The 17,847-nt window shown below is 31.0% G+C and overlaps 1 protein-coding gene across 1 annotated transcript; it reads right to left on the bottom strand.

The window, feature by feature from the left end:
- Positions 1 to 1,732: 1,732 nt before the first annotated feature.
- LOC144556899 (protein YABBY 4-like) lies at positions 1,733 to 5,276 on the bottom strand. The gene is made up of 7 exons (XM_078305391.1): positions 4,820 to 5,276; positions 4,544 to 4,717; positions 4,220 to 4,379; positions 3,720 to 3,768; positions 3,526 to 3,601; positions 3,352 to 3,426; positions 1,733 to 2,178 (listed from the first exon to the last, which is right to left on the bottom strand). The coding sequence occupies exons 1-7, from the start codon at positions 4,922 to 4,924 to the stop codon at positions 2,095 to 2,097; spliced, it is 723 nt and encodes a 240-aa protein (XP_078161517.1). The 5' UTR covers positions 4,925 to 5,276; the 3' UTR covers positions 1,733 to 2,094.
- Positions 5,277 to 17,847: the final 12,571 nt, after the last annotated feature.

Here is a 17,847-nt window from a genome sequence, read left to right on the forward strand (position 1 = left end):
AAACCCAACCGAAATCAGCAACACAGGGGCTACTCAAGAGGTCACCCATTCTAGTACTACTGCTCAATTCGTAAGAGTTTCATTATCATAAAAGAGACTGTTTTTATACCTTTGGCTCGCCAAGCCTATCATAAACTTTTCTCATTTTTTCTGGCTTAGAATAAGCTGTGTAGAAACTACACATGTAGAGTTAATTTGTTGACCTCCTGGGAAGTCCCTGCTACTTGATCGAGAATGAACCGAGTGTAAATCGTTTTTTTAGTAAAAATATATTGGAGGTCAATAATTATCTAATTTTTTTTTTCTGTCATGACAACAATAATAATAATTTTTTTGCACCAGTTAATTTGTCGGTGCAACTTGATCGAGAATAAACCAAGTCCAAATCATTTTTTTAGTAAAAATAAATTGGAATTCAATAATTATCTAATTGTTTAATATTTATAAGAAATTCATCATTTGAGTTTCAAATTTACGACGTTTTATATGCAATTGTTCACATGAAGGACATTGCATTTGTCTCTAATCAAACTAATTAATCAAGTCTAAATCATTAATATGCCTTCATATATATTAAATTGGAAAATTAAAGTAATATGTTTGTTCGGGTGATCACTGGAACTTTTTTCTTTGTTTTATATTGGTTTAGGTTTCGCACCATGCATGTTCATGATATATAACCAACATAATTTGTGACCCCAATTATTTCTGTTATATATATATATATATCCGAAGGTCGTTATCGGACAACAAGCTTTGAATCGGCGGTGGTGCGTTGTCAGTTTTTTAATTTATACACACACACTGTCTACAGATATATATAATATATCATGTTAATATGCATATATATGTACTATATATACAGTCGATCGCTGCAAAACCATAGGCAGTGCGTGAATATTATGCAGTCGATCAATATGGAAATGATGTAAATATTACAAGGATGTGTATTGTAAAAAAACATAGAACTTATTGAATAATAAATATATATTTTTTATAAAAGGTTAATAAAAAAATATAAACAAAACAATAAATTACTAGCTAGTGTAATCATACAAACACACAAATATATATTATATCATCAATTTTATATGCCTAATTAATAAGATGATTTAAAAAAATATTACTAAATATACAATAAATATTCTTATACATACAATCATGCATATATAATTAATTTATACGGCTGAATTTATAATACACTGATAAATGATTTATCCCTCTATTATCCTTGTTAATTATTTATTGATATTTCATCCAACTTCTCTCTGTAGTTATTTTGTTCTAGCAGGAGAGGTCGTCACGAGCCTAATCTCGTTACAATCGCTAATCAAATCGTGCTTATTCCTCGACTTTGATCTTTTGTTATACTTAGTCATGGACCCAAATAGCAATTTTGGTCATAAAATAACATTTTTTTATGAATAAAATTAAAAATAAGAATATTTATCAAATAACTTCTTTTGATGAATAAAAAGTAAACCTAATGCATGGTTATGGTTCTATCAAGATTCAATACTTCTGATTTACTTGGAAAAAGTACTGAAAAATGCACAGTGCTTTTGCCACCTTCAGTTTTTTGAAAGTTGGTCGGTAAGTACAATTGGTTAATTGCTTATTTAAATTATGATAAAAGTAAACTATGGACAGTTTTCTTAGCTTTCAACTTCTGAAAAATGAATACTAAATAGCAAAAAATAGAAAAAAGAAGAGAAAAGAAGAACAGCATGCAAAAGCTACAGCGAATAACAGATTGAAAGAGAATATATGTTCCAAGTCAACTAATAAAACATATTTTGATGATCAAACTTTGCATACCGGCCTTTAGACATGCGTACCTACTAAACACTCGTTGCCTCCCTTTAATGGACATGCATGAAACCACTAAACAAAAGGAGAGACTAAAAGACAATAAAGAAAGAAAGAAAGAAAAAAAAAGAGAGATAAAGGGTAAACCCTAGGACCATACATTGGTCACTGTCCTTATACAGTAAAGCCCCTTAATTAGACATTAGAGCACAACTAATTAAATAGAGCAGAGAGAGAGAGAGAGAGAGGCGAAGCCCTAGCTAAGCTAGAAGAGGTGAGCTCAGTTTAAAATGGCGAGACTCCCATATTAGCAGCCACCGGTGCATAGAAACCTTCCTTTAGAATATTAGTTGCATCTTCTTTTCTCACCTAGAATAAAAGGCAACAATTAATTAGTGCATTCATCTATATTTATTTAGGTATTTTAAAATTTGTTTTTGTTGATCATTTGTTAAACTTAGAACATAATTGAACTTGTGATTTAATTTTCATGTAGAAAGTAGATTGCTTTATCCATATTAAAGAACTAGAGAGCATGGGCAATATATATATATATATCCATTTCTCACACAAAAAAATGTATAGTTGCCCCATAAATTACTTGGACCAATAATCCTAATTGGAAATTTATGTGCAGAAAGAACTATGATTTTCGAAAAAATAACGTAGGTTAATTATATCAGAAAAAAAACTATTTTGGAATAATTAAGTGGCTCAAATAAAAACAACATAAAGCAATTCAATACACATGGTTTCTTCTGAGAAATTTGACCATCTTTGATTACATGGTTTGTCTTCCCTCACCATATAATATCATGAATTGAAAATATATATGGATCTTTTAAAATTTCATTTCGATAAACAAAATATATAATTACAACAGTGTAAAAAAGAGGAATTGGATTCTTATTCTTTTTATTGCTTTCAGATTTTCAGCTGAAATTGAAATTGGTTTATCTTATGAATTATTTGGTAAAAAACAAATGACTAAGAAGTGCATATATATAGATAATCCCGCCCAAAATCTAAGTGAAATAAATAAATTGTTATAATTTTATGCCAAATAAATTGTCACTGTTTGGAATAATTAATATATATATAAGAGTAGAACGAACACATATATTGTTAACTATATATTGAAAACATTATATATATATAAGAGGAGGTAGAAGCTGGAGATATATAACATAAGAAGAAATGTACAGTTTTTGCTGCCAAGAATTAAGGTGTATATATTTAGCTGGTAACACTATATATCCTAGTAATCTATGTCTGAACATAATTATTATATAGAATTATAGATATACTCAGGCGTGCTATACGGTTGACCAGTGTTTGTAATAGTCACATCAAAACAGATACAAGTCAAACCATGTGATAACCCAGTAATAGAATCAGAAGCTAAGTTTAGCATAGCCTAATAAACAATCCTCAAAAGACGTGCATGCACGGATAATGCTCATAGGCTTTTATATATAGGTTTTATTATGGGTTAAACATTCTGTATACAGTTCATTAATTAAAGAAGTACTCTTGTTGTACCTGAGGGGGAGCGCTGGATTTCTTTAGGTTCTGATCAGGCATGAGTCCGAAATGGATATGGGGAAAGTGGGCCCACTGAGACAGAGACAGAGAAATTTTAAACTATAAAAATGAGTAGAAAGAGAATGAAAACCCTAGAATGAAGGGAAGAGACTAAGAGAGAGAGAGACTGACGTTCTTTGCAGCAGCGCTGAAAGCCTCTCTATGAGTTATGTCGGGATTTCCAGCTTTTATCCGTTGGATTTCTTCCCTGCCAATTTCATTCAAATAAATAAAACAACAAAAATGATAGAATGCATGCATTATTTATAATTTCTGAAAGAAAAAAAAATTCGATTCTAGGGAAATGATATATAGCATGTACTTACTTGATGAACCTATTGTACGCTGATGGCACCCGTTGCCTCTTCTCGGGAGCTAAAACAACAGCAAAATTAAAAAATTAAAAAAATTAAAGAAGAAGAATTTACATAAAATTTTAGTACATATATCTAAGAGTCAGAAATACAAAGGATATGAATTGCATGGCATGTATAATTAATGAGGTATGGACGACATGGGAGGGTTCTGAAGAGGTTTTACAGTTACAAGACAAGATCAAAGTAAAATTAAGAGAGAGTGAGAGATTTCAAAACAGTTCTCTTTTCAAAAATCTGTACGTGTTTGTAATTTTCTTCAAATTTGATGCATTTCAGAAGGTCCTTTACTGGATTGATTCGTTCTGTCTGTATATATATATACTATTGTAAAATAGAAAAGAATTTCACTGATAAGAAGTAAGAAAACAGTTTTGAAACATTCCCATACAAGAGAAGAATAAAAACCTGAAAAGCAAAATAAAAAAAGAAGAAAAAAGAGAGTATATTACGTCTATTGACAGGTTGGGTTTGAGGGAGTTCTTCAGGTATTATCCTTTTCAATGGTGCATTGTTACAGTTGTTGTTGTTGCTGCTGCTACATGTGGTTATGCTACTCAGACATGGCTGATCAAGCACTGAGCTTGGATTTTGGCAAGATATCTCATGATCCTACAAATCAACAAATTAACTTACAAGTTACAATTACTTTCCTCAAAAGTATCCAAAAAGAATTAGGAGCAAAGTTTTAGCCTTTTAGGATGAAACCATACATGTAAAGTAGAGAAAAAGAGAATGAAAAAGATGCATGATATATAGATATATAATATACATACCAAGAGAGAAGTAGTGTGGTTTGAATTAGGGGAGAGGAGAGAATACTGGCCAAGGTGAAGCTGTCCAGCAGTTGTATTAAACAACAAAGCTCTCATATTAACAGAGAGAAGGTTCGTACAGTGACCACACCTCACCGTAACCGTCTGTAACAAACTAGTGTACGGTACACTCACCTAATAACAAAAAAACAAAACCGTAAAGACTAAGAACAGGCAAAGATTAATAACAACGCAAACAGATCAATCAAGAAGAAGAAGAAAGTGATTTGTATTTACTGCGAGGACTGTATCGCATAAGTTGCAGTGCACATAGCAGAGCTGCTCGGAGGCAAGGAGGTGGTGGTGCTCTAATGGCGAAAAGGTGCCTGAAGAGGTTGACATTCTTCTCTGATTTGATTGATTGATAATTTGGCGATTTGTTTTCTTTCTTTCTTTAATATATGACCTAGAGAGGAGAAGGAAATCAGGAATAGAGAAAGAGAGAGAGAAAGAGTTTTTTTCTAATGGAGCTGTTGATTGATTTGATGCTTTGATTGATGGCAATGGAACCTCGGATCTGTTGTTCCTTTCCTGATTTGAAATATTGAGTGGGGATTGAGGAGAAAGAGAGGAAGAGAGAGAATGAGTAAGAGCCAAGAGGAGATGGATCGGTTGGGAAAAGATATAATATGGGGATTGGATTCTCTCCCCTTCTCTCTCTCTTTATCTCTCTCTTAATCCGAGCTAGTTCTGTGGGAAACAGACAGCTGACACAGCAATGACAGAGATATTATAAATTTATTTGAGAACAGTAGCTTGATGGAAGGCGCTGCTCTTTGTGGGGTTTGCATATAATCTTGTCCCCAAAACAAAATTTTGATGGTTAGTTTCGTATAATACATGACACAGATCATGATTTATGTTAACTTTCACTGTTACAACAGGTGCTGATTTGACTATCAGTTTTGGATGCTTAATTTCATATTATGTTAGCTTTCACTATTGCAGCAGATGCTGATTTGACTCTGTTTTGTATTGTAAATTTCATATCATTCGCTTTGTCTGCAATTTACTTGAGCATACATACATACATACATATATATATATATATATAGAAGAGGGTTCAAATGCACCCAAATGCACCCTATCTTTCAAATCATTTTTCTCCGTTTTTAAAGTCCGAATAGTCAATCCGAACCATTAGATGCGATCTATATATTAAGATGTGCTTGGAGACCAAATTTTACATTTTTTGGAATTTTTTTACTATTTATTAAGCCACTTTGAAAATCACTGATTTTACATTTTCTGGACCATTGGATCAGTGATTTTCAAAGTGGCTTAATAAATAGTAAAAAAATTCCAAAAAAATGTAAAATTTGGTCTCCAAGCACATCTTAATATATAGATCACATCTAACGGTTTGGATTGACTATTCGGACTTTGAAAACGGAGAAAAAGGATAGGGTACATTTGGGTGCATTCTCATATATATATATATATATATATATATATATAGATAGATAGATAGATAGAGTACGGCTAACGCGCTTCCTATAGTATATTAACAATATGCTTCCGGTCTCTAAAATCTATCAAATCGGCTTCAAATGACAAATCTAAACCGTTCAAACCAATGTCCTTAACAAGAGCTTCATTTCCATATAAAAAAAATTTAAGTTTCAAATTTATTTACTATCAAGTCAAGCGGTCAAAAAAATGACCAAAATAGTGCATTAAAATGAGCATAAAATCATTCATCTTTTGACCGCTTGACTTGATAGTAAATAAATTCGAAACTTAATTTTTTTTTATATGGAAACAAAGCTCTCGTTAAGGACATTGGTTTGAACGGTTTAGATTTGTCATTTGAAGCTGATTCGATAGAATTTAGAGACCGGAAGCATATTGTTGATATACTAGAGGAAGCGCGTTAGCCATACTATATATATATAAGAGATCAAGTTATAACAATTTTTGAGTTATAACAAGTTATAACAAGCATTTTCTACATTTTCAAAGTCCAAATCGTCGATCCAAACCGTTAGATGTGATTTCTACTATAAAATGTGCCTGGAGACCAAATTTTACATTTTTTTGGAATTTTTTTACTATTTATTAAGATGGGTACAAAAACTAGTTAAATTCAGACCATTGAATTATGTACCCATCTTAATAAATAGTAAAAAAATTCCAAAAAATGTAACATTTGGTCTCCAAGCACATTTTATTGTAGAGATCACATCTAACGGTTTGGATTGATGATTTGGACTTTGAAAATGTAGAAAATGCTTGTTGTAACTCAAAAATTGTTGTAACTTGATCCCTCCTCATATATATATATATATATATATATAGAGAGAGAGAGAGAGAGAGAGAGTGACTAATATGCTTTCAGTAGAATATGGGCCAAAGTGCTACCGGTCCAAATTTGAAGTTTGAAAATTCAAAAAGTTGATCTAAACCGTTAGATGTGATCTCTATATTGAAATGTGCTTGGAGACCAAATTTTACATTTTTCTGAATTTTTTACTATTTGTTAAGCCACTTTGAAAATCGCTGATCCAACGGTGGCTTCTAATTTTACTGTTTTGTTAAGCATATGAGGTATATGTTTATAAGAGAGAGAGAGAGGTTGTCTACTCTACTTCCATAAGCATATGAGGTATATGTTTATAAGTTATTTTTTCTTTTTCAAAATCCAAAATGTTGATCTGAACTATTAGATGTGATCTCTATATTGAAATGTGCTTGGAGACCAAATTTTACATTTTTTCTAAATTTTTTTACTATTTATTAAGCCACTTTGAAAATCGTTGATCCAATGGTGGCTTTTGATTTTACTGTTTTGTTAAGACACCGTTGGACATAAGACCCTTTGTGCTACGATCTCCAAAATAATAAAAAAAATAATAGAATATGAAAAATCTCATAAAAAATATTAAGAAAAATAATAAAAAATATGAAAACCCTGTTTTGAAAAATTATAAAAAAATAGTAAAAAAATTTCAAAAAATATAAAATTTGGTCTCCAAACACATATTAATATGGAGAACATGCTGAGCACTTCAGATCAACCATTTGGACATTAAAAATACAAAAACGAGTTATAAGCATATGCTCTCATATGCTTATGGAAGTAGGATAGCCAACCCCTCTCTCTCTCTCTCTCTCTCTATATATATATATATATATATCAAGGTTCTAAATAGCGATTATAGCGGCATAGCGAGGAGACCAAAAAAAAAAACTATTGCGAATAGCGTAGCTATAGCGGAAGCTATCACACATAGCGATTTTCCCTTTTCAAACTTTATATTCTATATTTCTACTAATTATCAACATAATCAATATTAGAGAATTGATGTAACAACTAAATGACAACTAATCTAAGTCTATACTTTTTATCAATTACACAAATAAGAAGGAAAAAAAATCTAAAAAGTAACATTATTTAATAGTTTATATTTCATGGTATTACATATTATAATAGAAAAAGAGCAATTAATTTTATAAGGTAAATGAAGTCAATATACATATTTAAACATTTTATAATTATAATTATAATAATAATCAAAATCAGCTTTCAATTGAAACAAACGATAATAATTTTATAAATGAATACTATAAAAAAAGTAATCAAAATGAAGAATTAGTATTTGAATATTTCTCGATATAGAATGATAGAATAAATCACAAATAAAAATAGAAGCATATAGTTTGGTTTAGTATACTTATCGTAGAAGACCATGTAGTATTAGAAATAAGAATAGAAGTACAAAAGTCCATATAAATTGCAAAAAAAAAACATGTAGCATAGCGGTAGCTATAGCGGGTCTTATATAGCGGTAATAGCGGTAAGCTATTATAGCTATAGCGGTCGTAGCTGAGTTAGCGCAATTTTATCTCATAGCTTCGCGTTTATGGTCCGGAAAAGCTATAGCGCCGCTATAGCTAGCTATTTAGAACCCTGATATATATATATATATATATATATAGGATACCATGTTTTGCAAATTAAAGATGGTGTTTTAATTTGTGCTCATATCTATAGTTTCAAAGTTTAAATAGTTAATTCGAATTTCTCAATATGTTCTTCATATTGAAATGTACTTGGAGACCAAATTTTACATTTTTTGAAAAAAATTTACTATTTTTTTAGAATTATTCAAAATTAGTGTTTTTCATTAAATAAAAAAAATTCAAAAGACTGATTTTGAAAATTTCTAAAAATATAGTAAAATTTTTCCAAAAAAAATCTAAAATTTGGTCTCCAAGCACATTTCAATATGAAGAACATGTTGAGAAGTTCAGATTGACTATTTGAACTTTAAAACAAGAGATATGAGCGCAAATTAAAACACCCACTTTAATTTGCAAAGCAATCATAGTCTTTCTCTCTCTCTCTCTCTCTCTCTATATATATATATATATATATAGAGAGAGAGAGAGAGAGAGAGATGGGCTATGGTACATTGCAATGTATAGGTCCTCTTGTACATTGGATGTAAAATGTCAGAATCAAAGTTCAAATAGTCGATTTAACGGGCTCAATATGCTCTCCATGTTGAAATGTCCTTGGAGACCAAATTTTATTTTTTTTGAATTTTTTTTTCTATTTGTTTAGAATTTTTGAAAATTGTTGTTTTTAGAAAATTTTGGACCATAGAAAAAACAACAATTTTAAAAAATTCTAGAAAAAATAGCAAATAAATTTCAAAAAATATAAAATTTGGTCTCCAATTAAGCACATTTTAGCATGGATATCGAATTGAACAGTTTGAATCAGTTGTTTTGAAAATCAAAACTAATGATTTGTTGTCCAATATACAAGATAACATATGCATTGTAATGCACCATAGATTATCTATTGTTTTTAAGTAGTGGATTTCATCGACCCAATTTCTATTGAAATCAGTTGAAATCAACTCCCGGTACACAAAACAGGTACCAAAACCTGGCCAGCAGTACATCTGTTTAGTTACAAAACATCATAATAATAATTCAGCTAAAATCCACAAAACAAAACCCTGCACAAAACCTATGTAAAAGTAATTGCACAATCAACAAGTCAAAAAACTAACTACACAAAACAAAGTAAGCCTAATCATCCAGTAAGTACCAATCTGAATGGAATCCGAGTAGGTTATTGTGTAACAATTCGATTTAGTTCATCATTTCTTCACTATTCGCAAATCAGAATTCATATATAAATTTAATTCCAAGATAAATGGAGTTTACAACTAGACGCGTAGCGGAAACTTCAAGCACTAGCAGCAATAACCTTCTTCACTTCGTATACCCGGCTTCGTGTCAGATCTATGCAACAACAACTGCAGCCATGTCTCTATCGGTATCCACATGAACAGACAAACAACTGTGAGTCGGAGGGCTAGACCCAACTAATAGTACTCCCCTTTCACTCTTTGTTCCTGAAGTGGTGCAAATAGACATATCATACTTTTAGTTTTTTTTCCCAAAACCGAAAATACTGTTTCTCTATTTTTTTAATTTTTATTTATTTTCTCTCTATCCAAAAATTGAATAGTTCTAAGAGAGACAAAACTACACATCTGCATGTGACATATAATACAACACACTATTTGATCGCACCTATTTAGTATCACTTATTCAAAAGTAATCAGATCAGAGAGGTATAGCAGAAATTTCGGCCCATATTGTGTTCAATCCAAAATGACCTAATTCATATTATAATTACACAAGTAACTATTAATTATGACTCATAATATTCTGACCTTTCAGTACATTTCTAACACAATCCACATAGCCGGATGTGGTATATTGTCTATTTTTAGAAATGAATATTTCATCCTATTTGTGTATTAACCATTTTTTAAAATGTAAAATTGTATAAACCGGTCTATTGTTAAGCTGATCAAAATGGCATCACGATATATATACAAGAATATGTATTATCTGTGAAGATAAAAAATGCCAATTACCAAACATAAAATTATATAAATTAATTTCTATTACGAATATAGTTATTACCTACGAAAGTATCCGTAAAAATACAAATGTTGTTAAGTAATTTTACCTTCACGGATAAAATAGTCTTGTCGGCAATGTCGATATTGATATAAAAGCTTCCTTTTTCGTGTTTATATATATATATATATATCTGATTTCATTCTCCCTTTATTTTCCACTGATGTTCTCTTCAGTTTTTATCACCATATCTCATTCAAAACTAGATAAAGACAACTTCCTCATATGGAAATTCCAAATTGAAGAAGATTAATTTCATTGATATATATTTTTTCTTCTTTGAAATAATTGACATATGTGCTGACCTAATCCCTACCTAACTGATAGAGAAAACTGTAGTAATTAATTTCTCTTCTCTCTCTCTTTTTTTTTTTTTACCTTAAGGTTAAAGTGCTACAAGAAAGAGAAATAATAGTCATGAACAAAAACAAAAGAACAATAGTTCCATAGCTTCGTACTCTGACCAATAGGGAAACAAGCCTTGACCTTGAACGCAATATATATACTGCACACACTACACTACACTACACTACGCATATATATAGTGCATCACCACAAGAACAGCTAGGTGCATGCTAATTAAGAAACAATATATATATATATATATGGCTAAGAAATAACATGTCATATTGACTATTCCAATGTTTTCCAATAGAAATTTTTATACATCTTTCATCCAATATGGCCAAGAAACAATATGTCATATTGATTCCAATGTTTAATTTCCAATAGAAATATTTATACATCTTGTGTTGGAAACCTGAATGTGAAGAGGCAGACGAAGATAGAATTGGAAATAAATCTACTGCAATTTCAAAGAATTGCAGGAAGCCTCCTTTTTCAAATCCAATCGTAATTTTTTTTGGATTGCACGAATCTCAAGAGCAATTGTTTTTTATGCATGAATCTCAAAACAAGTGAACAGTTAGATTTGGAAAAACAGGCTCCGTACGATTCTTTGGAATCGCACCAGATTTATTTTCAGATAGAAGGGAAGAGGGACACTGCTGCTTTATCGCAACTGGTAGGACTAGGGCTACAAACGAATCGAACTGAATCGAACTTAACTCAGTTGGAGTTCAAGTTCGAACCAATTTCGAACCGAACTAGTTCGAAATTGAAGCAAGATTTTCGAATTGAAAAGAAAAATTCGAGTTTGATTCGGTGTGATTCGAACTAGTTTTAAACCGAACTGGTTCGAAATTGAAGTAGGCTTTAAAACTAAAAAATAAGAGTTTTGAGCCAAATCAGACTCAATTCGAGTTTGATTCAAACCGAACTGAGTTTGATTCGTTTCAAAACCGAACTGATTTAATTCGTTTCAAACTGATTTTTTTTTCAAATTGAACTCAATTGAATTACAAACTACGAGCATTTTGTGCACCCCGCATTGATGTATGTTCCTACGGGAGGAATGAAGCTCGAATTATTATACATGTGCAGGAATGAGGTGAATTTGTGTTTGTCAGTGGATAGAGTGCTACAGGGATCGTAAAAAAAAAAAAGTTAAAGGGAACTAAGCCTTTCTATAGATTAAAAGGATTCATTTTTATCATTTACAAAAAATTATTACTATTAGTTCTTCTTATTAAATAAAATTACATGACATTTATTCATTCAGCATTATTAATCTCAATTTTCTGATTCCACCTACAAATGTTATTTTTTATGGATACCTTTCATCTTTATCTTAAATATAAGTTAGACGATTATACGTAAATTATTATTTTAGAGATGAAAACTCGATCTCCAACTTTCCAATTATTTTTTAAACACTCCAATTAATTAAACCGCGCGCTAAGTTTGTTTAGCTCCGATTGATGAATTAAATTGTGCAAATAAGATCATTAGCTTAGCTAATTACTCCAAAATATATCAATTGGTATATGTTTGACATGCTGATATAGGAATCTACAATACAATCAATTTTAGTATGGTCCAATAACTTGGCTACATATGACTACTATGCCGGTTGTTTGCTTTATATATATATATATATAATCTGCAAATTGCAAGGTACACCCAACAGTGACCAATTTGGCATTTTGGCTCATGGAAACTTTGTCACTTTCTTTATTTCTGTTGGATACAAAATTGAATTCAAATATGCAGAGTTCACAGTTTCAATTATTAATTTGTTTATTTATCATCAGATTCCAGTTATATATCCCCTTCTCTAGTTCTTTAATATATATATATAGAGTATGGCTAAATTGCTACCGGTAGCACTTTGACCTAAATTTTTATTAAAATTCTGCACCATTAAAAAACAACGATTTCAAACCATCTTAATAAATAGTAAAAAAATTCCAAAAAATATAAAAAATTTGGTCTCCAAGCACATTTTAATATAGATTGAACATCTAACGATTTGAATTTGTTGTTTGAACATCAAATACAAAGATATGACCCCGTAAGCACTTAGATCGAAGTGCTACCGGTAGCAATTTAGCCATACTCTCTCTTTCTCTATATATATATATGGGATAGGTCATTAGTTTAAGGCGGTCACATATATTAAAAATCTAATACCGTCAATATATAAAAATGAGTTAAAATAATTTAACCTCTCTCATATTATAAAAAAAAATGTGAAATTCTCTCTCTCTCTTCCATGCTCTTATCCAAACAGGTCAACTATTCGTTCTTTTTTTCAACCTTCCTTTGTGTAGGTCAGCACTTATCTTTTATGAATACATGCAGTTCCTCAATTCCTTACCAGTTACCACAGTACGTAGACTTAAAAAAGTACGGAAAATAATATTTTTTATGTCAAAGATAATATTATTTTTGTATATTCAAGTTGAGGTGGGCAAAAAGAACGAAGTACTAATTACCAACAACATTTATTTATGGAATTTGCAGTGTCCTGATCAAGTAGACTACTGTTTTCAGCCATATATATATTCTTAATTAATTATATATATTCCCTATTTTTTTGGCATTAAAGAAAGCATACAAAAGATTCCACTGCAAAGTGCAAACTAGTTTGTCCAAAGTAGAAGTTTATATATATATATTTCATTATACTAATAAAAGAATTTACAACATATAGTAATAAAAAAATTGAATGTTTGTACATTAATACATGATCCCAATTACAGTCCTATATTATATATATATATATATATATATATATATATATGAGATGGGCTACAGTGAGTTGCGAAGTAAAGCGACTATTTTACGTCACGCTCATATTTTGTGATTTTTAAGTTCAAAACGTCGATCCGAACCGTTCATCTTGTTCTCCATATTGAAATGTGCTTGGAGACCAAATTTTACATTTTTTTGGAATTTTTTTACTATTTATTATGTAATTTTGAAAATCGCTGATCTGATGGTCCAGAAAATTTTACTGTTTTTTACTGTTCACAGGAAAACAGCAATTTTAAAAAATGTTTAATAAACAGTAAATAAATTCCAAAAAATGTAAAATTTGGTCTCCAAGCACATTTCAATATGGATTAAACATCTAACGGTTCGGATCGGTCGTTTGGACTTTCAAAATAAAAATACAACGTGAAGTAGAAACGCGTTTTACTTCGCAACTCACCGTAGCCCACCTCTATATATATATATATATATATATATATATAATATCATGATAAGTCCTAGCTAGCATGCAGCTAGAATAAGGGTATAGAATTAATTTGTCTCTTTGCACTGGCAGATTATGCTGTACCGTTTGTGATGTCTACAGAACCGAAACGGTGCTCCGAAATCCGATATCCGAAACGATGGATGGATCATGGATTCAGGGATGCAATGCAACTATATATATTTAATGAGTCTGAGATAGTGCAGCAGCGTATTTATTAATTAACATACGTACATAAATAAATAAAGGGGTGGCACCCGGGTTCATCTCCTCCTCGGTTTGATCACATGGAAATTATAGATGTTGCCATTATCACATAGGTGCCAGTGACCACTATCGAGAGAGGCTTGTACGGGATCGGACGGTGATAACGACCCCTCCTTTCCATGTGCATAGAGAGAGAGAGAGAGAGAGAGAAAGGGACTGTGCATGGGGCTTTCTTAACCACACTTCCTCCTTGTCTTCTTGTTACCAGTGAAAACGCGAGGAAAAGATGAGCTCCTAACACTGTAATAAACCTTTCTTTGGATTTTCTGGAATCCTACCTACCTATATATCCTATGTCTCTTTTTTTTTGTTTTTCTGGAAATATTTTTAGTACAAGGAAATGCATGGTTTATATAACAAAATAATGTACACAAGCTATATGGGTGCACCTTTTACAATATTATCATTTTCTCTTTAGTGATACTTCTATGTAGATATCTTGGAAGGCCACAAAATTTTGCACAAGCAAAAGAATGTCACGACAGTAAAGATTTAATTTCTTCTTTACCTGCCATAAAATATTGACGTGTCAACAAATAAGTTGTATTCCATCACAAAAATATATAGATATGTTTGCACATAATTAGTATGTTTTTTAGTAGATTCATAATAATTGAGCTATATATATAATAAACTACATAACTGTGACGCCAAGAGAACTTACTGTTTTTTATAAAATAAAATAAAAGAATTTAATTGATATTAGCAATATCTTTAGTATTTCGTTTTATATATATACCACGGTAACTTTGACAAATAGTTCTCATAATATCATGTTTGAGTTCATTAATTATTGTTATTTAATTCTCTACCGGTACCACAACCATTTGTTTACGTACTTATATATTATTGTTGTTTGTCATTATTATATTTACTTATCAACCGCATTGAATTTGTTGTTATTATTATTGCTATATATGATCAGTCAGTTAGTTAATTTTTACATACGTACAATTTAGAGTAGAGCTACCTAGGGTGTTTTTAATTAAGCTCACCAATAAACAATAAACATTGGTGAGATTAATTTCAATAATATATAAAATTGTTAAAAATTAATTGATTTCACAAGTGATGTTATATACATAAAATTAAAAAATATTCAAATTAATTTAATACAAAGTCAAGCGATCAAATTAATTTTCCGATTTATTTGATGACGTTGTGCTAGCTGATATGGTTAATTGAAATAGAATCTCTGAATGCGGTTAATAATGCAAGGTCAAGAATATCCTACTTGGCTTATTTGATAAGCATGCAATTGGAAGAGTAATGATGCATGTTAACATCCTTAATTCTCTGAGTAAGACTGATTAATGTCAATTGTCAAAACTATCACTCTCCCTCACTATCACAGATGGTACCAACCCTCATTATTCTTGAAACATATATTTAATAATTAAATTATTATTTCATTAAATTTGTTGGATTTTACTAAATTTATTACTTGACGCAATCCATTTATTTATCTTGTATTTCACTAAATCAATAGTGATAGGCATCAAATATATATACATTTGACTAGGGTTCCGTGTGTATAACTATACAAATTTTCTTGTATTTAGAGTAATTTACCTTTATCTTAGTTTAGATTCCTTTAAAGTTCAAGTTATTTGTTTAGATTTGTATCAAGTGCAGAAAAACAAAGAAAAAGAGCTAATTTAATTTTTCCGTGAGCCGTCACCTGGCTGAAGACAGATCATGAACTCCCTAAATGTTCTAGACCGAGACTTTGGTGGAACGCCAACAGTTAGAACCCTAGAAAACATTTTCCGTAAAGCACCTCATTTCAACAGGTGGCGGGCCGCCGACACGCTGAAGTATGCCAATCTTGCAAGATCTTGAGAGATTCACTTCCGCATCGATCTAATTTCCTTCCAAATCCACATAAACGCCCATATAATATGGGGGGAGCAGCAGCCACCAGCTTATGCTTGTTTTAACTTGGATCTAAACAACCCTCTCTCTACCATTATTCTTTCTCCATCTCTCTCACCCCCTCAAGTGATTCAAGGGACGAACGAAGGTGAACTAAGGAGCGACGGAAGGAGTGACTAGAGACGAAGTAGAGATTGGTTTTATCAATTCTCATCTTTATTTGTTGTTATTAAACATGTTTTTAATTTTTCCTATTTTCATGGATGATAATGTACTTATGAGAGTCTAATTATCCTCTCTAGTGGCTTAGGCTTGTAAATTTAATGGATTAGTCAAAATCTACCTTACTCGGTTTGCAATCTTATATTATAATTGTGCCAACCTTATATTATAATTGTTGATATGTGTTTGATCTTGTTGATTTATTTATTCTTGTGAAATGATCTGTTTGTGTTGCATAAAATTAATATCCCAACTTGAGTAGCTTAGGATTGGTAATAGGGGTGTCAATGGGTACGGTACGGGTCGGGTGGAGGCATTTTCATACCCATACCCATTAAAATTGACTTTATCCATACCCTACTCATACCCATTAAAAATTGACTTTACCCTACCATACCTTACCCGTTAATATTATAGGGTAACGAAACGGTAGCGGGTAATAATGGATATTACTAATATAATAATTAGTTTTATTATATTTTACAAATTAAACATCAAAAACTCATTAATTTCGCATATATGTAATTGTATTTTTAATAAAAAAATAAAAATAAATATGCAATCAATTCCAACTAAATTGTTTTTTCTTAAAATTGAATTAAATATATATTTAGGGGTTTAAAAATTGAATTGAATATATATATTTAGATTTTATAATTACCCTATAGGATAATGGGTACGAAATAGTTATTACCCATACCCTTACCCATTTGGTTAACGAAAAAAATTTCTTACCCATACCCATATCCGATAAGCTAACGAAAAAAAAATCCTTACCCATACCCACCTTATCGAATACGAAACAGGTCAGATAAACGGCTAAAAAGGTGCCATTGACACCCCTAATTGGTAATGAGTTGTACTAAATATAGTAACATGAATGACCCTAAAAACTTGGATTAGAATCGACCAAATTCAAGTCTACTATTTAACAAACCGTGTACAAATAATTGTGACTTTCAGATTCGGTTCGAAACTAAAGGATAGTGTGAGTATGTATGGGTTTTTTTTTTCGTGCAAACGCCTCCTTTCATTATACACTGTTAATGTGCAACATTGAACTTGATTCGTTATTCTTTTGCTCCGTCAAAAATTCTGAATATGTCCCTGTTGGAAAGTACGTCAAAGTGTGCTTATTTGGTTATTATAAATAAGTATTAAAAAAATTAATAAACGTACCCAGCCAACCGACCGGAGTACATGCCTAGATACCTAAAATAACAGAGGAAGGACTAGATAATAAAAATAAGTTTAATCTGTGTATTAACTATTAAGTAATAAATTTGTAGCCCAAGAAATTAGCCTAGCAAGAGGCTAAAATTTAGTAGTGTGTGTGGTAGATGTTTACACA

Source organism: Carex rostrata, chromosome 7, assembly GCF_964058835.1.
Source record: "Carex rostrata chromosome 7, lpCarRost1.2, whole genome shotgun sequence".
NCBI lineage: Eukaryota > Viridiplantae > Streptophyta > Magnoliopsida > Poales > Cyperaceae > Carex > Carex rostrata.